Source organism: Solanum verrucosum, unplaced genomic scaffold (genome assembly GCF_900185275.1).
Source record: "Solanum verrucosum unplaced genomic scaffold, falcon-dt-bn FXZP01000009.1, whole genome shotgun sequence".
Taxonomy (NCBI): Eukaryota; Viridiplantae; Streptophyta; class Magnoliopsida; order Solanales; family Solanaceae; genus Solanum; species Solanum verrucosum.
The window spans coordinates 306,784-334,066 of NW_026020231.1; the positions used below are offsets into that span (position 1 = coordinate 306,784).

Below are 27,283 nucleotides of genomic sequence, written 5' to 3' on the forward strand. Positions count from 1 at the left end.
GCATCATGTCTTATTATTTTACGATAGTTTTAAAATTTTCCACTAGGACAATATTGAAAAACAAATAATTATAGTAATAATAAAAATGACATACAAATAATTCAGTCCTCTTCTTTTCCACTAGTTATATTTTGGTTAATTTCTCCCCACGTTCTTCTTGTAAATTTATTTGAATTCAAAGAGGACCTTTATGGTGGAAAGATATGATTATCGAAATTGGAAAGATTTTTATATTATTGCAATGTTTTGACTAATGACTACTTTAATTACAACAAAAGTTTGATAGCTTTTTGGGTTTCTTGCCACAATTTTTGGTGCCAGAATTGACAGTTATGGATTTAGTTTTTCCATTCTTAATTCAGATGGCTTTAGGAAATTAAAGACAGCCTGTTATATTTGTGTAAAAGTTAAAGTTTTTTGAAAAATGAATATTTTTGGTCATTTGAAAGCATTATAATAAAATTATTAACTATTCTAAAAAAATTTAATATTAGTATGAAAAAATTGGTCAAATTGTAGTTCTTTTATATTACTACTATTAAATAGGTTTAAAGAATTATTTTTAAAAAATTGAAATTAAAACAAGAAAGGTCAGTATAATATTGTAAATTATATCACGACTTTACTGACATTTAAATAGTTAAACTCATACAACCATTGCACATCAAATCCCTATGTCATTTTTAATTGTCAAGTAGGAATTAAATATTAAAAATTAAATTTAAAAGGTCACAAATTAAGTACCAAATTCATTCTAATTAAATTAAAAAGGTCACAAACCATATTCTGCGTGTCTTTTCACAAATTAAGCACCAAATTCATTCTAAATAACTAAAATCGTTTGCCATTTAATTTGAATTTTCAACCATAAATTCACAAACACAATAAAAGCCAATCACATTTAAAATAATTTGATTAGGAATCTACAAAAAATCATTTATTATTCTTCAAGCTTATTAATGAAGTATTATCTTTCAATATTCACTATGACCCACTTTCAATATTCAAGTTCAAATTTTGACACAAAAAAGAGGGGTTGCAAGTACTTGCAACTTGCAAGGGGATCTTGAATTGTGGGTGAGATTTGCAAAAAAATAAAAAAGGCTCCAATGTATTTGCTTGCTTCTTAAAGTGTGTAGTCACACACTTTGTTCAACTCAATTATTTTTAATACCACGTAAGTTTGGTCATAGTTAGTTAGGTTTTGAATTTCATTTAATTTAAACGTTTAGTTGGTAAAGTCATAAATAATCAAGGAAGGAACAGATTTGTACCCATATTATTTTATCAATAATATTCTCGTTTCTTCAAATTTTATTTATGGTGAATTTGTTTTCCGTATGTTTAAAATTTGTTGCAAACCGCTGATAAGGAGAAATATTATACATGTATTTGATCTTGAAAAAAAATAATTGACAATTCGAGTCAGGTCTTTGAAGTAATTCTACTTTTAATTTAATTTTTTTTATTTTCCAATTTTGCCACGTAATTTTATCTAAAAAGAATAATTTATTATTTTGCAAGAAAATAAAATTGATTACAGTACGAATCATTAAAAAAAAAGGCGCCGAATGCAATGAATTCAACTAAAAGTAATAATTAATTACATATATATATATATATATTATATAAAAAATAGATACACGAACCTATCTCTATCTTTCGAAGCTGACTCTAGATATAGGACTCTTCAAATTCACACTAAATCAAGTGGTTTTGAGATTTGACAACAAAAGAAGGATGGATAGTGGAAAACAGAAGATGCCATTTCAGTCTAATTCCATATTTAATTTGTAAATAGAAAAAAATAAAAAAAAGTCTAATTCCTTAACGTGGCCTCGAGAAATATTCTAGTCCTATTTAAAATTTGAGATTCACATGTCTCAATTTTCACATGTGCAATTTAAAAAGAGGAGGCGTCTATTATTATATCAATATATCATTTACTTAGGATAAAGCTTGATGTAAAAGGAGATTCATTCCTAGTTGATGATGTGAAACTTTAGAGTTTTGGGCCAAAAACATCCTCTAATTATATTTAAAACTTAATGTACATCCTTTAACTAACATAGTTAACAAAAATCATCCTTAATGTATTCGAAACTTAGCAAAACTCATCCTTCCGTTTAACACTCGCTAAAAAACCAACAGACACCATCCCATGTGCATGACACATGATTCCAAGCACCCCAGAAACCAGCCTGTTAGACTAGCCATAAGTCATTTTCCCTAATTGCTTCTTCTTCTGGACAACTAAAGTTTTTCTAGGTTAAGCTCTTTCATGTGTCCATTTAAGGAAGAAAGAGAGGCATGAGACAAATCAAAAATAGGAGGGGAGTGTTTGCAGGCATATAATTAGAAAATTAAAGTTGTAGTTGTTTGGAAAAAACTGAGACATGTAAGAAATTAAGGTTTATGCAATTTGTTGATGGTCACCGGTAATTGAAGAAGTTGTACAGTGCAGTAAGAATTTCATTTGTTGGGTTTTGTGAAAATGGAGAGTGAAAACACATGTTAAAATAGCATGGAAAGAACGTTTTGGTGCTAAACTTTAACGGTCAGAAAGCATAAAAAAATGCAAGAACAAGTAATAGATGAAGAGAATCTTTGATTTGCATACTTAAAAAAGTTGGACAAATAGTGAAAAACAGAGCATTAACAATAAATTAATAGCTTAATCCTGAGCTTCAAATTGTCCAAAGAAACTTTTATTACAATTTTGCTAAATTCGTTTATGTAACAAAGCTTTGCCACTAGAAAATAAAAATATTGACAAAGATAAATGGGACAGAATCTGCAAAGTTCTTAGCCTAGAAAAGCTCTAGTTTTTATTTGAGAAGAATAGATAAATCATTAAATGTACTTATGTTGTGGTACTTGGAGACTCGACTCATGTAACTTGCATGTGGGATGAGTTCTGTTAGATTTTTAAACAGAATTTCACATAAGGATGAAACTTACTTAACTTTAAATACATTAGGGATGATTTTTGTTCACTATGCTAATTGAAGGATGTATTTTAAATTGTAGGTATAGTTAAAGGATGTTTTTGGCCCAAAACTCTGAAACTTTACACGTTCAAAACTTTGATATTTAGAGAGTGAACAGTATAACATGAGAAATTTAACAAAAAATAGATTGTTTTAAACTTAAGCTTATGAAATAACTTTTAAGATAATGATTGCTTAACAGTTAACACCATATAAAAAATATTTTTTTTTAATTTCAGTTGATATCTATGTGCGTCTTTAAATTTATATAAAATTAAACAATTAATTAAATATATGTGTTCTACATGACATATATAAATCAGTTCGAATATACTTTACGTGAATTGTTCAAATATTTTTAAAGTCATAAATATTAACTTAAGTCAAATTGAGAAGCATATTTATATTTTATGCCTTCTTTTTAGGCCAAAGTCATCTTTGGCCCCCTAAAGTTGTCCACATAATTCATTTAAACACCTCAACTAAGGCTTGTACCTATTAAACACTTAAATGGTTCAAAACATGTGTCTATTAAGCACAAAATGTTGATGTGGCAAAATAAGTGTATCTCACTGCCTAGTAGCGCGTGAATATGTCCCAATTTTGTTTTTAGAATAAACTTTACTTTTTTTTGTCCTAATGACTGGCATGCATTAATTAAAATAACTAAATTTTTTTTATTTAAAATAATATTTTTAACCCAAAAAGAAAGCAACCACACCCCACCCCTGTAGGCTATACCAATGGTCTTCTTCATCACCCCATTTTAAGCTTTTTAAATTATGTTTATTTTTTTCTCATCGTTTTTATTTTTCACCCTTTATAAAATGAAATTGAATTTGTTAATTGAATTTGCAAGAATTTGCAATAAGAAAAAAAACGGGACATCGAAATTATAAAAGCAAACCTCTGCTCATCTTTATTGCCGGTCACTTCGATCAACAAACATTATCAACCATTTATTTAAAATGATATCAGAAAATTTGATATAATTCATTTGAATCCTCTTGATTTCTCTTCATTATCGATTTTGAAATAATTTATCAACGTCGATTTATTTTTCACAAAAAATCTCAACAATTACTCCATTAATCTATCATGCTTCATAATTTATTTCACTATTTGCATTAGACTTGATTTCAATAGCCCATAGTTTATTACAAGAAAAACAATTAATCCTTTTAAAGGAATAGAAAATGACAAGTAACAGAGGATGAAGAAGAAGATAAGGCAAATGATTAGGTGGGTGGATTTGGGGGAGCGGGTGGGGGAGATTTTATTTTTTCTTCTTTTTATTATCGCCGGAGAAATCGAGATTTGTGGTTGGAATCAGGATGGCCGGTGAAGGGAAGAAGAAGAAAGGTGGGTGGATGGGTGGGTTTGTGGGGGGATGGGGTTTTTCTTTTTTCTCCTTTTTGCTAATTAATTTTTTGGATTATTAATGGTTGGAGTTTTTTTTTTTTTTTTATTGAATATTCATTAGATTGGGGCCAAGTGTCACATGCTGCAGTTTTATTGGTTACTTTTTACAGATAGTGTGCGTGAATTACACACACAACATTTTAAAAGCTTATTATCATTTTGTGTTCAATAAGTACATATTTGTTAAAATTAGAGTGTCTAATAGGTACTAGCCTTAATTGAGGTGTTTAAATGAATTATGCGGACAACTTTAGGAGGCCGGAGATGACTTTGGCCTTCTTTTTATGGCCATCATAAAACATTGGTGGTTCCCCACCACTTTCAAAATCAGAGAAAAACAATACCCTTTTTGCTTGCGGCTTTAGGTCTTATTTTCGGCAAATTTTCTTTGACTAAAATGATCATGGATAAATATAGTATATAAACTCTGGAATAAAAGATAATGACACAACAACAAAAAGGATTTATATAAAAGGGATATCAATACTGTATGTAGAATTTTTTAAATGAGCAATATTAATATTTAAAAATTTTAATAAAGCGTTGTCTAGTCACATGCTTTCTTTTTTATTTTGCTGTTGGAAGATCAAAAATACTTATTTTAAGAAAAAAAATTAAAACGTTTGGTAAATCAATAAAACTTCTTTAAATAGAAGCAGAAAAAAAAATTTTGTCGTAGAAAATAAGCTAAAAATTTATGCTTTTCAAAAAAAGCAGAAGCAGAAATTTATTTTTACAAGACTAAAATATCCCTTTCTTATTTACATATTTATCAATAAAACCTTATTAATTAATTAGCATATCTCATAGGTTTAGTTACGTTTCATTTAACAATTTTATTTTTATATAATATTTTTTTCTTATTTTTTATTTATTTTATATTTAGTATTTTTAATTATTTTTAAATCATCATGTTATTATTATATCAATATTTAATTTATTTATATATCTATGCATAGTATTGATTGAAAAATTGAAAATGTACATTTTAATTTAATTAAGTAAATAAATGATTAAACTTTTTATATTAGATGTTTAAAAGAATTTTTCTTTATAAAATAATCTTAATATTAAAAATACATTGATGAATGTCTTTTTTTGTAATTTGACTATTACAAGTAGTTTTTAAAAAAAAAAAAAATTAGTAAAAAACAATTTTGTTTTTGAGAAGTAGTGATTGCTATATATTATGTACATTATAATTGTTTAGTCTTTTTTTTTCATAGCAAGAACTCGGTATATATTACTAAGATCACTTACAAGAGAATGAGACATATGGCTTATACCTCTTACCAAAATAAGTGGCGGATGCACATTCATGTTTATGGGTGCTTGAGCCCCATTACGTTTTGGAGTCAACACTATTATTTATTCATCGCTATAAATATTTGGTTTAAAACTTGATTATTAGGTCTTGTTGAATTTCTTTGAATAAGGTTTAATAGCAATATATTAATCTTTAAATATTGTCAATGAAGCAATGAATAAATATATGAAATAAAAAATTAAATAATCAATAATAATACTTACTAAAATAGTAAAAGAGCGGTTTGTATTAATTCTCCTAGATCAAATGATGAAAATATGCTAAAGAGTAAAGATAAACTCAAGCCCTCTGAGTAAGGATGGAGTACTTAACTATCACTCTACTATAACCCTTTGTTGATTCTGATAATTTTTTGCTAATGCAATAAGAATGCCAACTTGAATAACCAACAAAAGAATAGAAATGAGTATAATACAATATTCTAAGTTATTTTTCTGCTGGCAAGTAATTAAAAAATTAGCAAATCAGATTTTGCAATCTCGAATAGACCCTTGATGCATCAACCCCTAACCTCGTAATTTTCACCTGCAAACATTATATTACAAGAAAAACATTGTTAATTTAGTTGTCAAAATTAACTAGCTATGTATATTATTTTCCATAATCTTTCATACTACTAATACATATACATTCCATCTATATAATTCATAATTTAACTAGCACGGTATTTATTGAAAGCATATAAAAAAATTCGAATATCTACAATACCAATTTCTTTTTATATAAATAGACTAAAAAGAAATGTAAGACACATAAATTAAAACAAAGTGAATTACCTGAGCATGGATCGTATAGTAAACCTTATCGCCAATTGTTGAAAAATTAGCGGTAACAACTTGAGCTCCTTCTTGCTCTAAGATGATTATAACCTCTTGCATGGTGAACTTCTTTCGCAAGCAACTAACTAAAATGACCTCTATAGTTGAACCCAACTCTCTAACTTCAATCATAGGTATTTTTATAGTACTACAAGATGTTGAAGGCATGAATTTCTTTGAATCATCACTTGTACCTTGCGCTATAATCTTATCCTTCCTTCTCTTTAATACATCTACTCTTTCTTTCAATTTCTCAATGTAAGTAATGGCTTGATCAATCTGGTCTTGTTGCGTCACCATATCCTGAAATTATATTGTTTCACTTACAAGTCAAGGAATAGTACGTAAAAATATTTGTATATATGTAATGAATTTTTAAAAATAAATTCATAGTTTGAATCAAAGCTAATTACTAAAATAGGGTTCATACCTTAGTAGAGTAGTGGTGGTGGTGTGGAGGAATAAGAGAAAAGAGCTTAGAAGAAAGATACTTCATTTGAATTCTTCTATTCTTTTCTTGTGTTTTCCGGTCTAGCTTTTCTAAACTAGTAGTAACAACGTTGTTGTTGTTTTCCATTTGATTTGTTGTATTTACGATATGATATGATATATGATATAAATCGATCATCGATTGATCTTGTAAAGTTTGAAGCATACGTTCTCCATTTATATATAGGAGATAGATATATTAAAGGATCGTAAAGAACAATGTGAACAAGATGTCCATATTATTGTAGCTAGCTAGGGCCCAACACTCAACAGAGCAATCTATGAATAAACGTTTGTATACCTACGTAATAAATGTTATGTCATTTTTTATACATCATCATCATCATGGGATTAATCATAAATGTATATCTTGACTTTCAACATATACACTCTGAATTTGGAACTTGAATATTTATTTAATCTAATTATATTAATATAAATATATGCCCTCCGTGCACAACTTAAATCACATTTATTATGTTAGGCCTATGACACCCTACTTTGTTGGATAATGCTAACATTTTACCTCAGGCAAAACCAAGGTGAAGGGTGATTTTGGTAACGGCAAAAATATTGTATACCGTGTCAATTAAGTGATTTGAGTGACTTTTTATATGAAATGATAAAAGATAGAATAATTTCTCTGTTATAAAACAAACATTGTAATATTTTGATGTAAGATCTGAAATATGAATAATACGAACTTCATCTAAATCAAATGTTAATTAGATATTTAGATGTAAGATCTGAAATATGACATTATTGCTCATAACAAGCTGGAATGTGAAGATTCAACTTGAATATTTGCTGTCTATATAGACTTTAGTTTATTTAGAGAAAGTCATAATTATTAATTGCCAACTATTTTCCCAACCAAATAAAATGTCACGTCCTTTTAGTTAGACAGTAAAATCATCCGTCCAAAGAAACACGACTGTATTTATAGCAAATTTTATCGTGCCATTTCATTTAATATTTTGCACATAAGAAGGTGAACTAATATTTTTCACATATTGTAGCGTAATTTTAATGGAGTTGGGGTTGCGGGGAAGGGTGTTGGATATTATACTTAGATGTGATTTAGTAGAAAAATATTCCGTTCAACATATTAGGTATGAAACTCACACTATCAGTAGTTTAGATATGAAACTCAAAAAAAGTAGACATTTTAAATGTGTTTTTGATACTTCCTTGCGAAAAAATGTCAATTTTTGTGTAGATCTTATACCTAGTTGTTTTGTCTCCACCAATTGATATTCAGTTAATTGTGCCAATTTTCTGCAAAGTCTTTTTAACTATCGTAATAATGGTAGTCAAATGACCTTTAAAAAAGTTGAAGCCCATAATTTCTTTTAATAAAATTTGTGCTTATTTATTCCACGGTCAAATCCATCATGACTTGCCGTTTTAGTAGCCTCAATTGTATTATACGCAATGAATACACACACTGTATATATATACACACATTTGAAATCTCATTGTGCCTAACTTAATTAGACAGAAAAGGATTGGCCAATTTCCCACATGTTGATAGTGTCTAGCTAGGGAACCAAATGAAACTACGTGTAGCCGAGGTAGAATTCAGATCACGTACATGTTCAACTGAATTTAATAGATTTTATTTAAATAACATATTTATACTTTTAAAAAAATTATCAAGTATGTATTTAATATATTAAATTAAAAATTAATTATTAACAATTAAAATTGTCATTTTAAAATTCAAAAACTCCTAAAAAAGTAAAATTTTGATTCTAACTTTGTGTCTACCGGCAAAATGTGCCACATATATTTCAGTAAAGTAAATGACTAAACCATAACAAGAAAGTTGATGTTGACTATTGACTTAATAATTACATAAGATGCTTACTTCATTCCTATGATGTCATCTATGCTTTCTCTATAATAATAATGGAGTAATAATTTTAAAAAATCAGATTCTTGTTACCATCACAATAATTTATACTGTAAAACTATTTTGCACGACATTTTTTTAACAGGATTGACACGATAGTGTGAACGACCAAATACCCTATTGGCTACAAAACTATCTAAATTTCCCTCAAAAAATAAAATCATTTTTAACTTCTTCTTTTTTTATTTTCTTTAAATATCTTTACTTTACTCATTTTATCTCTCATTCTAGAAAATGTTTGTTACATACATCCATATTATATATTTTCCCTAATTTATATTCCTTAATTCCATTCGAGTTTGGAATCATTTGAATAGTATTTTGTCTAACTGAGAGAGCTGGATTCAATAGCAGCCAGTCTATCTAGTGCATCTCTCACTGACACACACGACTTTTTTGGAAAACTATCTTGGCATACATCCATATTATATATGTTAGTTTTATCCAAATTTTTAATTAATTACGTATTTTATTATTAATTAAAAATTTTACATCATATGCTGAGAAATATACATCTAGATATACATATTTTTGCTATCAAATTCACTAAAATAAAAAGAGAGAGGTGAGTGATAGGAAAAAAGGCGAGTGAGATATTATTACCTAGATACATGTGAATCACACTCTGGGTCATGTATTTGTATATATGTGTATATATGTATATAGTGTGATTCACATGTATCTGGGATAGTAGATACATAGGGGAGTGGTGAACAAGGTGGAAGGGAGGCGAGCGAGATTTGTTATGTATTCCATATACATGTGAATCCACTTAGATATATTGTATCTAAAACAAATTACACCTAATTTTGACTTCTTGTATCTCAACAAAACATGTATCTAGACGTATCTAAATACACAAAAATTTGATAAGATTTATAATATCGCAAATTAACATATATCTAAATAATCAACTCCTAACCTAGTGGAATTTTGTTAGTTTCCCTACTTTTTTCTTGTCTATCTCAAAGCAAAAATAGTAAATTATAATACTTTATATATGTATATAAGCAAATACAAAAATATGATATATTATTATACCGTATATATATACTTAGCTATATACACATTACTAACAAAGACAAACCTACGATATTTTCTTAATATACACTTCGTATATAATTTAGTAACCTATAATTTATGCTTACTCCACATACATCTGTAAACCGGGTCAAATAATCATCCTGACCCAAATGGAGATGTTGACTGCAATGCAGCCTTCCACATGTTAATTAGTTCCTAGTTAGGGAACCGGATGATACTATATTGCGTATAAATTCAAGTGTTCGGCGAAATTCAATAATTTTTGCAATAAATTTATATCTTCATGATAAATTTTCCGATAAATTCATATCTTCATATTCCTTTTTATAATGAATATTTGTGATTACAAACTTTCAAATACACTTAATTTTATAAAGATCTATTAGTCAACAATAGTAATAGCTAGCTATGCTTTAATATAATCCTTAATTCACATGACACGTACAATATCTTCACGCCAGTCGCTGAACATGAGTCCTTTTTTTTTGTAAAATTTAAAATGATGAATCTTTTTCTTTTCTTTTTTTACAAAATATATAAACTTATAATTCACGTTTTACATTTAAAAAAATTTGAAATCATAATTTAAATTCATAAATCTTTTTTTTATTGAAACATTTTGGACAATCGTCATCCAAAATCACATATTCGAACACTAATTTAAAATTATACCATTTATTTGAATATACACTAAAATTTTGAATCCATGAAATTAAAATGATTGTCCCTTTCTGCTACGTATCACTTCATACCAAAACAATTGGTATTATCAAACTCCTAAAACGTGCTACATATTTTAGTAAACCAAATAATTAAACAAAAAAAAAGTTGTATTGACCATTGACTATGACTTATATATGCAGCCATATTCGGCCTATATTTCAATTATGAGTGGTCACTCACATAAAAAACATATCTATATAGTCAAGATTCTTGACTGAATAAATAAAATCAATTTTAATCTGTTCATCTATTTTTAGTTTGATATATAAAGTTCAATAAAATAAAATAAAAATAAAATTATAATCTTAAATTAAAGAGATGTTAAAATATATCAAAAATATCATTTAATTTTATAATCTTTTAAACTAAAAATATATAATGTATAAAAATAATTTTGAATCGTGTGATCTTTAAATATACACATGAAAGAGAGTTAGTTAGATGATTAATATTCATCATTTTTAATCTTAAAATTGTGAATTCAAGTCGAAACAGAAAGTGCATAAGATGATTACTTCATTGCAATGACGCCATCCATGTATTCTCACAAATCGGATTCTTGTTGCCATCACAATATTTTATTCCTTCATTTAAGTTTGGAGTCATTTGAAGTTAGCTGCATAGTAGCTGGAGTCGATAGCAGCCCACGCACCGCTGCTGACTGACACAGTATTTTCTTTTAAATGAGTTTATTTTTTTTAATTAATTAGGTGATCAAATAATTGTGATATAAAACATGGTTTTTTCGTTTGTATTTTATTAATTTAGGAGTTAATTAATTAGATTTACTTTACTTTGTAATATTACATCAGATTTTGTTCGTTCAGACTCCGGATATATGAGTTAAAATTAGGTGGAATTTGTTCTCGATGCACTGCCTCCAAATGGATTCACATGTATTTGGGATACATAACAAATCTCGCTCAACACTCTCCTATGCATCTAGTATCCCAAATTCATGTGAATCACACCAGATACATACAAATACATGTATCTAGTGTGTATCTAGTATGATTAACATGTATCTAGAATAAATGACACATAATTTTGACCGCAAGTATCTTGAGATACATGCGTATAACGTACCTAGACGCATCAAATTTGGTAAGATTCATAATATTACAAACTAGCGTGCATTTAAATATTGCCGCTAAATATGTATTTTTATATTAGCAACAATTAGCACTTTTGTAAATGTCCCTAAAGCAGATATCGTGACATTAGATCTAATGACAATTAACTAAAGTCGATAAAGACTTTACCGCTCTTTATTAATGTGTATATTTATTACCACTCAAAAACATTTTTGTTATAATTGTAAACTAGTGGGATATCCACAAGTTACCCTATTTCAAAGTAGTGGATAAAATATTCAAGAGAGATTCCAAGACTGGCAATTTACCTAAGGAAAACCTACGCAAATAGATCCAATTGTGAAACTATTTATCTAAATTAGACCCAACTCAACCCTAATGGATCCATGATCCAAACTATTTACATGCTTACCCCCACTTTCTCCTTTCTTAATTTGTGTATGATGTCAGCATGACGTTAATATCACTTTTGTGCTTAATCCTTTGTGATACTCTGTCGGTATATTACCCTATTAGTATCATATAGGATTAAGTTTTTTTTTTAAGAAAAAATTATTAAAGTCACAACTTAATTATTACTCTAAATTACAAGAAAAGATATTCTTTGTGATCCTCCGTCGGTATATTGATACCATATAGGACTGAGCTTAATCTTCTGTGATGCTCTACCGTATCAGTATTATATAGGATTAGACTCTTTTTTTAAGAAAGAAATAAAAGAAATTTATTGAAGTCGCAATCTTATTTATTAACTTTAAATTAGTAGATAATATATTCTTTGTGATACTCCGTTGGTATATTGATACCATATTGGTATCATATAGTATTGAGCTTAATCCTATGTGATACTCCGTTGGTATATTGATATCCTATCGGTATCAACAAAAATTTTGGACCTTTTTTTTAAGAAATAAATAAGAAACAATTAAAAGAAGACTATTAAAGTCACAATCATATTTATTAAACTCTAAATTAGTAGAAAATATATTTTTTATGTTTTTAAAACTATAATATGGAAGAAGTGAAGCATACCTCAATGATACCACGACAGTATGTAGATATCCTTTAATGGTATCATGGATGGTTTAGTAATCTTATCGAATGATTGAAGCAAATCTCAATGAAAACACTGTTCAGTTACTCATTGATACCACCAGAGTATATTATACTTTGATGGTATCAAGGAGGAAGAAACAGTCCTTCAATGAAGACCCTGCTCAGTTACTCTTTGATACCTTTAGAGTATATTCATATACAGTCATGATATCAGAGAGGAAGAAAATAGGTGGATGCTGGTATCAAAATGACTCCAGCACGCGAAAAAAATTAATATATGTCATTTTAAAATAAAAAGGAATATGAAAATATGAGACATTTAAGGATAGATATTTTACTTTTTTGGGATGTAAGTGTTCTTTTCAAGTGTATAAGGCCCAAAATAAAGAATTCATCATTCAATGAATATGGGCTTGAGATCTTATATTGGTCCGTTTAATTTGAGTCAGACATTATCAATTCGTAGTTTTCATGGTCCAGGAAAAGAACTTATAAAGATAGTAGTATATAGTTGTAGCAGCACGGTATTGTAGATCTTTCACAAAAAAAAAGAGGAAATTTAATAAATCGCTAAGACTAAAAATATAATCAGGTAAAATAATTATAGTTTACTTAATAATGATTCGTAATTAATAAAAAAAAAAACTAAAGCAGCAAAATTCATTGTCTGCCAAGTTTCAACTTCTTATAATTGCTAGGTAAAAGACCATCATATAATTTTTAGCTAAATTAAGAATGAAACACAAAATGATGAAATAGAAGCAAAAAGGACAGACATGGGTTACTTAAAAGACGTAATTATGCTCTACCATCTTTTTATCAGTTACACTACTTGTTTTTATGTTGCTCGAATTATTCTCCTAAATTACTTCCATACTCGTATCGAATTCTTTAAAATCAATGGCGATTTTGAAAAAATACGAGCAACATAGTTTTTTTTTAGTAGGTTTCAAGAATATAACTACAAGCTATGCTATTTTTTCCTTTTTTGGGCACGCAACATGATAGCATCAAGCATCAGAGATCAGCACTTGACTGTCAAATTAGAAGTTGTAACTTGTTGAGATTTCAACAAAATTCAAAAAGACATAATTATTGCAACTTCCTGGCAGCCCAGTGTCCTCAAAGTTGGAATTTATGGTTCATCCATTCAAGTTGACCTAACATGTTACAATAACAATAATTATAATTTACATAAATCCTATAATGTTAAAAGCTAATTAAATTATTTCCCTACTATTTTCCAAATTACAAGAATTCCTTAAAATTTATGACTCCCGGATACATCACTAGACTTCCGGATACATCAGCAGACATCCAGATACATATGAGAGGAATGTATCCGAGAGAGGATAGTATTCTAGGAGAGGGATGTATCAAAGAGGGTAGGGATGTATCAGAGAGGGTAGGGATGTATCCGAGAGGGAAATGATGTATCAGAGAAGGGAGTGATGTATCCGAGAGGGAAATAGAGATGTATCTGCGAGAGGAGAGTGATGTATCCGAGAAGGAAATAAGAATGTATTAGCGAGAGGAGAGTGATGTATCAACTAGAAAGGAGTGATGTATCAGAGAGAGAGTTTTAAAAATTATTTAAATGTAAAAATAATTAGAGATTATGATAAAATTAAGGTTATTTTTTCCTACTAATAATAATAATAAGTCAAATGTAAAGCAAGTGGAAAGTATGAAATAATGTTGCACACTGTATGTTATGTAGGAGATTTGACGACAACTAATGATAATGGTGTCCCACTATGGGCTTTGAAAATATTTTGAGTCCTAAAAATTGAAATTGAAGAAACACAATTCACATGTTATGTTACAATTTTGACGTGTCTTATTTTTCTTGTAATAATAAAGGGAAAACGGCTATAACAGTATAGTTATAGTACCATCTTACATAAATAATTAACGAGTCAAAATGATCATAGACGACATTAATTACCGAACTTTAACTATTAAAAAAGATTAGCTTCATAGAAATCTTCAAACTATACGAGGAGACCAAATACTTATGAATTAGCACAATTGAAGCGCCGATAATATTTTATCCATCTCATATTATTTCCTTACTAACAAAAAAAAAATACTATTTTTAAATTATTTTTTAGAATTCATAAAATTAAGATAGAATCAATTAACATTATTTTTCATTTCGTTCTTAAAGTTAATTAAGATAGTGCAAATAATATTAATCACGTGTAAATATTGTAAAGTTCCAAAAATGTTCCTCCATTATTAATTTTTTTCATGTACATTGTCAAAACAGTGCAGTCGTTGCCTAAATCTAAATTCTTTATTGCATTAAAGAGTTAGTATTATAAAACAGTTGAAGGGTATATTAGTAAAAATAACCTTTTTATTTATAATTTTTTAAAGGAGTGTAAAAAAAAGTGGACAAACAATATGAAACAAACTAATGGAGAGAATATAATACGGAGACTTAACATCGGTTGAACCATGAAATACCATATTAAAAAATGAACGTTGTTTCTCAACTTCACATACTAGCTCATGATGAGAAAAATCGCTGAACCATAAATATGAGAAGATCAAAATTAGTCATGAACCCCATCTTGATTTGGGACAAACTCAACAACTCTGCATGTTTAGGCCTACAACATAGTCTAGGTCAACTCAAAAATAAACTTGTGAGTACAATTTTCTCAAACATTTTATCAATAGCCGATATACGACTTTAATAATATTAGGTTTTAATTACCGTTTATGCCAAGTCTAAACCTTTTTTTATTTTTTTATTTTTTGGGTCATTATTTAACAATGGTGGTTCCCCAGCTCTTTGAAAATTGGGGAAAAGCAATTACAGTACCATTTTTGCTTGCGACATTTTTTTTTTTTTATAATCACTCATTATGATAGTAATAGATAGAAAATAAGGGACAAAATAAAATAAAATTGCAACTTTTTTTTGTAAGGATATCAATAGTTAAAGAAGCAAACATATAAATAAATTATATAAACTAATTTCATGTTTTTTTTAGTAGAATGGTTGTGGCTGATATTGAATCCATGAAATTTAACTAACTGCTGAATTTTCTTAAATCTTAGGAGGCATTGGATATGATTAACTAATGTCGATATATAAAGGCTTTAGCATTTTTTGTTGTATATATTTATTGTTGTTAAAAATTGTTCTAGTTATAGTGTTTGGATAGTGTCATTGTTGTCTTTTTTTATGTCTCATATCGACCCCACACTAAAGTTCGCAGTGGGAGTTTATGTCCAAATAGGTTTATCATCATAAGAGCTATTGAGAGTAATGTTGAGATTGTTAAGTTCTCAAGTCAATAGGAAGCTGAATGAATGTGCAAACAATTTCACTCCCAATATATTGCCTCATTTAAAAACCATGTTCATTTTTAGGTTGTTCAGGCTAGAGTGACTATATTCCACCATAGGTACACTATCAAAAGGAAAATAAGTAACTACACATGTAATTGTTAAATTATATGCGGTAATGATTTTAATTATAAAAACTGATAATATTCAATTATAAAAAAAGAGAAGGGAAAATGGAGTTCGTAGTTGGGCGGTATGGATTAATAGGTGGATCTGGGTTGGGTTGGGATTTTGATTTTCTTAGATTAATTAAATTTTCAACGAATTACAAGATATCACGTATTAAATGGAAGTTCTAATTATTTTTGCTAATAGGGCCGTTTGTAATAACTAATAAGTACATTAATATAGATACATAAAAATTGACATTAGAGGTATTGTGGAGCCAATATGTTAACGGATGATATTTTTGTACCAATTCCAATAGTTTAAGAATATTTTTGGCCCTTTTCCAAATTATATATATTGTTTCCTTGGGAAAATAGTATGCAATATTGTCCAAGAATTTATCCATTCCAAGAAAATTAATGTAGTATAATTTTTTATTATGGATTTTTTCTTGTGCAAGAAATTAAATAGTTGTGAATTACCAAAATATATGTTAATGATAACCAAATGAAACGTTACTGATGACAACTATATGACTCTTATTTTTTATATGAATGAAATAGATTTTTGGGATTAATTATCAAAATAAAGACTGCAAATTACATTAGAAATTGTAACATAAAAGAATGCTGGAATATTATTATGAAAACTAAAAACTTACATTACGAACTAAGAGTGCAAAAGATTATTTTCCAATTATAATCTTTAAATAGGTACTTTACAGTTAGTTTGGGTCGTTTTTTTTTTTTAATTAAAACCAAAATCAACTTAAATTTCTTCGGGTTTTACCATTTAAAACAAAACCAGACCTAGGGTGTGTTTGGTACGAAGGAAAATGTTTTCCTGGAAAACAAGTTGATTTTTGACTTATTTTCTCATGTTTGGTTGGTGAGTAGAAAATATTCTTGGGAAAAGATTTTTAGTGTTTGATTTATGAATGAAAAATATTTTTGAGAAATATCTTTTATTTTTACTAGAGTAGAAAATAATTTTTGAAATTGAAAATATTTTTTAAAAACAAACTTAATTTTTTTTTTGGGGGGGGGGGGGATGGGGGTCGAGGGTAGGGGTGAAAAATTGAAATTTTGAAGTTGAAAACATTTTTCAAAAACAAACTTAAATTTTTTTTTTGGGGGGTGGGGGCTGGTAGGGGGTGGGTTGGGGGGGGGGGGGGGGTTCGAGAGTTGGGGTGAAAAAATAAAATTTTGAAGTTGAAAATATTTTTTTAAAAACAAACTTAAAATTTTTTTTGGGGGTGGGGGTGATGGGTAGGGTGAAAAAAATTTGAAATTGAAAATATTTTTGAAAACAAACTTAGAATTATTTTTTGAAGGTGGTGTGGGTGGGGGGTGGGTGGGTGGGGTGTCGAGGGTAGGGGTGAAAATGAAATTTTGAAATTGAAAATATTTTTTAAAAACAAACTTAAATTATTTTATTTTTTTTGGGGGGGGGATGGTAGTGGTGGGTGGGGGGGCTGGGTAGGGTGAAAAAATGAAATTTTGAAGTTGAAAATATTTTTTAAAAACAAACTTAAAATTATTTTTTTGAGGGGGCGAGGGGGTGGGTGGGGGGTTGAGGGTAGGGGTGGAAAAATGAAATTTTGAAATTGAAAATATTTTTTAAAAACAAACTTAAATTTTTTTTGGAGGGTGGGGTGGGGGGTTGGTAGGGGTGGGTGGGATGGGAGGGCTGGGTAGGAGGTGGGTGGGGGGGGGTCAAGGGTAGGGTGAAACAATGAAATTTTGAAGTTGAAAATATTTTTTAAAAACAAACTTAAAATTTTGGGGGAGGGGGCTGGTGGGGAGTGAGGTGGTGGGGAGGGTCGAGGGTAGGGTGAAAAAATGAAATTTTGAAGTTGAAAGTATTTTTTAAAAACAAACTTAATTTTTTTTAGGGGGGTAGGGGTGGCGAGTAGTGGGTGGGTGGGTTGGGGGAGGGTCGAATGTAGGGGTGAAAAAATAAAATTTTGAAGTTGAAAATACTTTTTAAAAACAAACTCAATTTTTTTTTTTTTGGGGGGGGAGGGGGGGTGATCGAGGATCGAGATGAAAAAAATAAAAATTTGAAGTTGAAAATATTTTTTAAAAACGAAGTTAAATTTTTTTCTTTTTGAAGGGGGTTGGGGGCGGGGGGGGGGGGGAATAGTGAATGGGGGGTAAAAAAATAAAAAATTGAAATTAGAAATATCTTTAACAATTTTTAATATTTTTTTGGGAGGGGGTGGGGGGTAGGGGTGAGGGTGGGGTAAAAAAATTAAATTTAAAAACAAGCTTTAAAATTATTATTTATTTGGGGGGTGGTTGGGGGGCTGGTTTGAGGGTAGGGATAAAATAAATTGATTTTTTCAACAAAAAAGTAATTGTAATTTGAAGTTGGAAGAGAGTTTTGAAAAATATTTTCCTTAAGTTTTGAATGAAAGTCATTTTCCTTAAATTTGAGGAAAATGAGTTGATTTGGAAAACATTTTTGTATCAAACACAACCCTAATTAAAATAAGTATCAACTTTCTTCTTTGATATTCAATTTGATTCGATTTTTGAGTAGTGTGACCACCTTATTGAGAATTATTTTTTTTTTTATTAAAAAGGATATTTATATATATTAACTATATAAACAACTTATCATTACAAGCCAGGTGGCCGTAGTAGGGGATATCTCCAGGATTAGTATCCCTATGCATAATAGTACTATTACAATATTTAATCAAACTTCAAATGCGAACAGTAAATTTAGCAAACCAACTTTTGTAATCTCAAATGGATCCTTGATGCATCAACCCCTAATCTTATAATTTTCACCTGCACACATTAAATTGCAAGAAAAACATTGTTAATTTAATTGTCACCTGCATACATTAAATTACAAGAAAACATTGTTAATTTAATTGTCAAAATTAACTAGCTATGCGCACAATATTTTCCATCATCTTTCATACTAATAAAATTTACATTCCATCAGTTATTTTATGTAAATTTGAAAAGCACGGTATTTTCTAAAAGTATATGAAAATTTTTAAAATCTCGTGATCTTAAACTAAATATTTGTATTATGTATCAAAATGTCTCTTGAACCTTGTGGTTTTTAAACATTTCAGGTAGGATATTAGAGTTAAAATGATACTAAATATAAAAAATGATATTCTTTTTAAACTGCACTAGAAGTAAAACATATTAATTGAAATAGAGAGAATACTATTCAAAACTTATGATCTAAAATAAGTCATAGATATTTGTGTGTATACAAATTATCTCGTTAAGGGGGGAAATGAGAAGTTTAATGTCAAATTGTTACCACTAATTAATAACGAGCCATTCTTTTTGTACTAACTAAAAAAAGTGTCACATAAATTGAGATAAAAAGAAATACTATATGAACTACGTACCTGAGCGTGGATCGTATAATAAATTGTATCGTCAATTGTTGAATAATTAGCGGTAACAACTTGAGCTCCTTCTTCCTCTATGATTTTAATAACCTCTTGCAATGTGAAATTCTTTTGCAAACCACTTGTTAAAATCACCTCTAGAGTTGAATCCAACTCTCTAACTTTAACCGTTGGTGTTTTTATTGTACAAGTTGTTGTAGATATGGATTTCTTTGAATCATCACCTGTGACTTGTGCAACCACCTCATCCTTCCTTCTTTTTAATACCTCTACTCTTTCTTTTAATTCCTCAATGAAAGTAATGGCTTGATCAACATGGTCTTGTTGTGTCAGCACCTCCTGAAATTGTTAAGTCACTTTGAAATACTTATTGCCTCCTTATAGCATAAGATTTGTAATTATGAAAATAAAATAAGTCGGATTACCTGTTATAACAAGTAAGATTACTTAATGATGGATAAAAGATATATTGAATCAATAGTAAAAGACACACCTAAGTCCTAAAGTATCTCGATATTTCGTGTTTCATATTAGAATTATCAGGTGTGCGAGTTTCCAACTTAAACTATCACCAATTATTTATCAAAACACACTTCAATTACGAATTCTTCCCTTTTCCTACCTGAAATATCACCAATATTGTTCAAGTGGGAAAAGGAACACATGATAATTGAGGTGTGTTTTGATAAATAGTGTTGATAATCGTTCAGATAGGAAACTTACATATATATTTAAAATATGAAACTCGAAAAACCATACTTTCGATGTGTTTTTGATCTTTGAGAAAATATTATCTCTAACTAAGTATATAACTTAAACTTATATGCGAGACATGAGCTTTTGTAAGAAATGTTTAAACAAGCAAATGGACATTTAATTTACAGTAGAAATTCAAATATTGATGTAGTGGATAGTATCAGAAATTAGCAAGAATCTGACTCACTTGGGTAGTGTATGAACCTTCAGCCAAAGAAATTACTGAATAATATTGCCTATCAGCTATGGGTAGACATTGAAATTTTATCATACTCTACGAGACGTCAATTTGAATTTTAACTCTACAAAGATGTTTTCAATTTCAATTAGGATTCTTGTAGGCTACTAAACCCTAAACCATATAATATTTTGAAGAGAGATCTCAAAATATCCCATATATTGATCTTGGGCATTTATAAAAATCAAGATCTTGAATATCCCATAAATTGATATTCATAAAGAGATCAAGATATGTCAAAGTCATCTTAATAAATACTTCAAGAAATCCACAAATTCTTTCATGGAGATAAATTCCAAATCATCCTAATTTGAAAAATACACCACTAACAACCCTCAAATTATGGAGATCAAGTTTAAATCATCCTAATTCGATAAATACACCACTATAGCTCTCGAATCACGGAAAAATCTTAAGAAAGAAGAATCAAGAGAACAAACAAAATTGTACCCATATTGTTTTAATCAATAATATTCTTATATATTTTTATGATTAATTTATTTTTCATTTATTTAAAATTTGTTAATTGCTAAAGCTTCTTATCCACTCTTTCCTTCTCCATTTTAGGGCTTCTTAAAACTACAAAAAAAAAAAACCTATACCTTTTTAAATCAGAGTAGAGTAGAAGGAGGTAGAACTTTAGTCCAAACCTTGTACTTATTTATGTTAAAAGATTCATTATCCCGTACAAATTAAGTATTTTATCTAGAAGTCAATAACTTTAAAAAACAACTAAATTCAAGAATTCTAGTTCATGTCATCGTTCAACAGGTTGAGGTCTATATCTAAACACCCCATCCCCACCATTAGGTTAAGAATTCATAAACTTCAAATCTTGAATTCTCCTCGATCTCTTAACATGAAGCTAGCTTGATCCTATTTCGCGCTTTTATGCATGTTTGTTAAGATGGAAATAAGATGTGTGTGTATGTGTAAGAGATCTAGAGAGAGAAAATATAGTGTTTATAATATACCTTAGAGAGATGGAGAGGAATAAGAGAAAAGAGCTTAGAATAAAGATATTTCAGATGGATTCTTCTATTCTTTTCCTGTGTTTTCCTGTCTAGCTTTTGTGAGCTAGTGCTAACAATATTAATATTGTTGTTTTCCATTTCTGTTGTAAAGTAATTTGATGAACAAGTGAATATTTTATGGATCTAGCTCCTATATAAAGTTTGGAAAGAGGAAGGAATTGTCTACGTTAGTAATCATTATATATATATACTAAATAACATGTACTATATGCTGAAATTTTCAACATATAAACCACCCACCCTACGTAAACCAATCACTTTCTAACTCTCTCTTCAATTAAATTCAATTTATAGAGTACATAATAAGCTATAATACTCTTCCGTACGTTCTAATTTATGTTTATCGTTTAATTTGACATAAAATTTAATTTCTGCTTTGAAAAAGTGAAATTTATAGGTTAAAACATTTCTTTACTAGCTATTGGTGTGTCTGTAAATTATTTGCTAAGGGTAAAAGGGAATCTTTCAAACTTAACGTTCTGATGGAATAAAAGAAAAGTGTGTCGTATAAATTAGGCGGAATGGCCTGGGAGACCCTTATACTTGGCTTGGATTGTCAACTAAACCCTTCTACTCATGACTTTGTCAATTGAACTCTTAAACTCAATGCAACACAGTATTTTAAACCCCTCTGACCATTGACAAATCCTATGTGGCAACTTAATAGTCGAGGTGGAACAAACGTTGTTGTCCATCTTATATTCCTAAGATACTTAGAACAAAACTTTGAAGAAATTGGTAAGAAACAACAAAGTTTAAAGAGTATTTTAAAACTAGAAAATTAAAACTAATAGAGAAAATAGAATCAGAAACAGATTAGAAACAATATAAAAATATTTTTCTCAAAGAAAGAAAATCGAGCCCACTGAATGCATAGTGTCCCCTTAAGGAAATTATTCCCCTCAAGTACCCGAGGTTAACGAAATATATCCTCCCAGGATAGAACGATCTTACTCACCGGTGTATCGGTACCTAAAACCAAGGTGTCAGCGAACCACTCAACGGCAGTAAAGTACACTTTGAATACTAGATTTAGTAGTAGTAGAAGAAGTCCTTTAAAATTAGTTCAACTAAAATGAGAAGAAATCCCTCAATTTATAGAAAACAAAGGGTAGTGTGAAAAGGTTCTTATTGTGCCTTACCAGAAAGGTCACAAACCTTTGGAAAAGTCACAATTTTTCGGAAAGGTCACAACCTTTCATAAAAGTCACAACTTTTCATAAAAGTCAAAACTTTTCATAAAAGTCGCAACTTTTCATAAAAGTCACAACTCTTCATAAAAGTCGCAACTTTTCATAAAAGTCACAACTCTTCATAAAAGTCGCAACCATTCACACCTTTTAAAACCCAACAATCCCAACACCACTATTGTTAATGATCTCACGCATTAAAAAAGCGTAAACAGGAAAATTTGAGACTAAAACTAATTAAAAGAAAAGAAAAAATAAATAAAAAGACAATTTTTCTTTCCTACCCAACACCACTATCACTCTTCCCCCCACCTAGTCTGCATTTTTCTTTCGTGCTCCCTTTTCCCATTTTTATAATCTTTAATATGTTTGCAAACAGTATTTCAGAAATTCTTTTCTAGAAGTAGTTGCTTCAATCTTTGCGATAAAAATATATGAAGAGAAGCTATTGGGGGATTGGGGAGGGGTAATTTACAGGCGGCTAGGTGATAGAGATCTGATTATTTTGGAGAGTGAAGAATGTTTATTGTGTCTTTGTAAAATTAAGTGGATCACATATATATATATATATATATATATATATATATTAGAACATATTAAGATGTTTTAGTGTGGTTCATGGCATTAATGGAGGAAACAAATTCACAATGGTTCAAGCGGTGGATGAAGACCTTGGTAAAAAAAATGGCGAAAAATTATGAACGATGAAAACTTGGAGAACAGTGATAATTTTTAGTTACTTAAGGTAGTACTAACCAGTAAGGAATAAGGAAGTAAGATGGCAGGGTCTTTGGTGAAAAAATGGAGGGAGATGGTCAAGGATAAAGTTAGTGCGAGGAAGAAACGGAGTGAAAAAGAAAAAATTGAAAATTTTAAATAAAGTAAAAAAATAAGTGAAAAGAAAAAAATTAAATTTCTTAAAATAAAGTAAAAATAAGTGACGTGTCACTAAAAGTCTGATGTGGATCATGACATGTATTTTCATTGTGTTTGAAGTGCACGTGAAGTTAAAAGGGTTTAAAAGATTGTGTTTCATTGAGTTTAAGTGTTCAGTTGATAATATCGTGAGTAGAAGGGGTCCAGTTGACAATTCGAGCTAGGTATAAGAGTCTCCCAGGTCATCCTGCCTATAAATTAAGATGAGAGAAATAATTTTTTTTCTTTACAATCACGTCACTTGTTTGGAGGTCAAAAGTTTTTTAGCATCATATTTTATTTTATTTTAAAAAAAGGTAGGCTAATCTCTGCAGGTCAATTTTTTCATGAACAAAAAATTCAAAGAGTATAATTGTATTCTACCACAAAAATGGTGCATTTTATCATTGTGTAATTTAAAAAAATTATCTGCATGGTATTATTGATTTTTTCAAATTAGATGTAAAAGTTGTACGAGTGGTTATGAGCTGTTTGTTATTATCCAAGTGAGATCGTTACTTTTCAACTATAAAATATAGTAATGATATGTTACATTATAGCGAATAATATTATTTTTTGTATAATGTTTATTAATTAAGTGACATTACGAGCGATCAACTCTATAAAATAATGAATAAATTCGAGTAACTTATGTGAGTATATAATATATACTACTACTATTTTCCATCTTCACTGTTTTGAAATATTTTCTTCCTTCACTTCTATTTGTTTATTAATTTAAAATAAATTTATTACTTATCAATTTTTAATACACTAAGAAAGATAATAATAATAATAATAATAATAATAATAATAATAATAATAAAAATAAAAATAAAAATAAAAATAAAATGATTTACTCCAAATCTTAATTATTTAATTTCAAAATTATTTAAAAACGTAAAGAGTTAAGACCATCCATCAATTAATAAAAATATTATAATAAAATATATTTTAAAGTAAATAATATTATAATAAAACATGTTTTAAAAGACGTGTAAAGTTAATGAGTGAATAGTTCTCTAGTACTTCTTGGGTTGGGATCATATCGCCGCCTTTGATCAATACTATTATGGAATCGCTTTCTCAGCCCAGCAAATGTTCACACCATTAAATGATAATTGATATGGCCCATCAGAATTAGTTGTAATGCGAAAATAATTAGGAGAAGTAATCATTAATTAGTACTACCTCCTTTCGTATGTCGTAACTGATGATGCCTTAATCAACAGTAATATAGTACTAACAACTATAGTACATTATCTTTGACCGATTAGCAAATGCAGGCGGAGCTATAGCCATCCTAGGGTGTTCAATTGGAAAATTACATTATATATATATGTTAAAGTTTACATTTAAAAAGAATATATATATAAAGTTGTACACTCTTGACAAATGTTACGCCTATGGCACAGTGCTAATGAATGTCCATTTGAATGGAGAGTTCTGGGTTTGAACTCCAAATAGCACAATTATTTTTTTTTGATTGCCACATATCATTATTCGTTGACACCATTTGTTTGCAATAAATTTTAAAGTGACAGAAAATAAATTGCAATCACAAAAAAATATGAAGAAACATAATTTTATTCATCAAGATAATCAAAATAGCGGGTACAATTCTGTTGATCCCTTGATTCTACTCTCCTAAGATTTATCCATGATTTGAGGGTCATTAGTGGCGTATTTCTCGAATTATGATGATTTAGATTTGACATCTATATGAATATTCTATCAATTTACGGAATATTCAAGATGTCTTTTAAGGGAATTTAGTACCCTTTATATAGGCATGAACTAGGGTTTAGGGTTGAGCAGCCTCCAAAAATTCCAATTGTAACTGAACATACTTCTAAAGTCTCAATTTAAATCGAACACGTCTTGTAGAGTCCCACAGAATTTTAATATCTACACTATTAATAAAATTTTTGACACCGCTACTAAACAAATGCACCTGCTAAATTAGAGCAAAGAGTATATTTATACATCAATAAATTCTCTATCCATATGATGACCTTAAAGAAGCTGACAGATCTATTCTAATTAAAGTTATATCAATATCAAGACAAGAATTTAATAACTTACCTGTCAATAGTGGCGTGGTTAAAAATTGAAGATTCATTTAAAATAATTTAAGGCGGGAATTAGTTCAGATTGACCCTTAAAAATAAAAATAAAAATTTGAAAAAAGCCGTTAAGATTAGGGGTGTGCACTATTTGAATTAAATTGAATTATCAAACTAAATCAAACCGAATTTTTATTTGGATTGGTTTTTTGGTTTTACGGATTGATTTTGGATTAATAAATTACTTTGTTTGGTTTTTTGGTTTGGTTTTGGATTTAAAAAAATAAAAACCAAAAAACCGAAAAAAACCAAATTTTATATATATATATATATATATATATATATATATATATATATATATATATATATATATATATATTTAGGTTTAGAATTAAGTTGGAGTTAACCACTTTTGCCTCTTTTTGGTTATTGCCTTTCATCATGATTTCGTTTATTTTTTATATTTGAACATCTATAATAGGTATAATTATAAGTATTGTGTTTTAAGTTTTACTTATGATTTATATTATAAAGTATATTTAAGAGATTCAATATTATTACTTTGGTTATGTTATTAATTATTGACATAACCGAATAATCAAACCGAAAAAAGCCGAACCGAATAAAGGAAAACTAAACCAAACCAAATTTATTTTGGATCGGATTGGGTTACACTTTTACAAAACCAAAAACCAAAAAATCCAAACCGAATAGTGGAAACCCAAACCGAAAAACCAAATGCACACCCCTAATTAAGATTGATCCAATTTAAATTATCTTGAACCCATTCAATAAAATTATGCACCAATTATCAATATTTAGGCTTATTTTGACACGTAATATAAAATAATATTTAACTTATATATATAATGCAATTTTTACGGCGAAGGATGTTGGACTTACCTTTGCTTGTCAAGATAAGCATACATGACATTTATTATTTATGTTTTATCTTGATGGAGAGGGTTAATGTGAGTTAGAGAAATTAGTTGGTCTTCCTTTCATAATTAGATTTGTTTTTAATTAGTAATTGTATATGCATTTTGTTTCAACTTATTTGTCCTTTTTAAAAAAAAAAATAATAATAAAAAAAATATATATATAATTTTATTTTATTTTATTACTATTTTTTAATTATTATTATTTTTTATTTAGTAACTCGTTGCATCCAGCATTTCTACATGACATGTTTAAAGTTGAAAGATTTAAAAGACATTTCAATATATATGTACATACATCTTTAGTTTATAATTAATTATGAAATTTAGAATTCTCTTTTATTTAATTTTTTGTATTTTGTACCGAATTTAACTAAGACAAACCCTTAAGCACTCAAGTTTGTGCTTAAAA

At 28.7% G+C, this 27,283-nt stretch overlaps 4 protein-coding genes across 5 annotated transcripts in view; all 4 read right to left on the reverse strand.

Annotated features, from left to right (window-relative positions):
• Positions 1-27,283, reverse strand: part of LOC125832105 (rac-like GTP-binding protein 3) — a 235,728-nt gene that overhangs the window by 154,502 nt on the left and 53,943 nt on the right. The gene's annotated exons all lie outside the window — the stretch shown is intronic.
• LOC125832090 (serine/threonine-protein kinase STY13-like) overlaps positions 1-27,283 on the reverse strand; it is a 111,560-nt gene that overhangs the window by 36,442 nt on the left and 47,835 nt on the right. The window lies entirely within an intron of this gene.
• Positions 5,985-7,192, reverse strand: LOC125832106 (transcription factor bHLH162-like). The gene is made up of 3 exons (XM_049511247.1): positions 6,988-7,192; positions 6,516-6,860; positions 5,985-6,264 (listed from the first exon to the last, which is right to left on the reverse strand). The coding sequence occupies exons 1-3, from the start codon at positions 7,183-7,185 to the stop codon at positions 6,196-6,198; spliced, it is 612 nt and encodes a 203-aa protein (XP_049367204.1). The 5' UTR covers positions 7,186-7,192; the 3' UTR covers positions 5,985-6,195.
• LOC125832109 (transcription factor bHLH162-like) lies at positions 19,079-21,840 on the reverse strand. Its single transcript, XM_049511249.1, has 3 exons — positions 21,703-21,840; positions 19,732-20,073; positions 19,079-19,147 (listed from the first exon to the last, which is right to left on the reverse strand). The coding sequence occupies exons 1-3, from the start codon at positions 21,838-21,840 to the stop codon at positions 19,079-19,081; spliced, it is 549 nt and encodes a 182-aa protein (XP_049367206.1).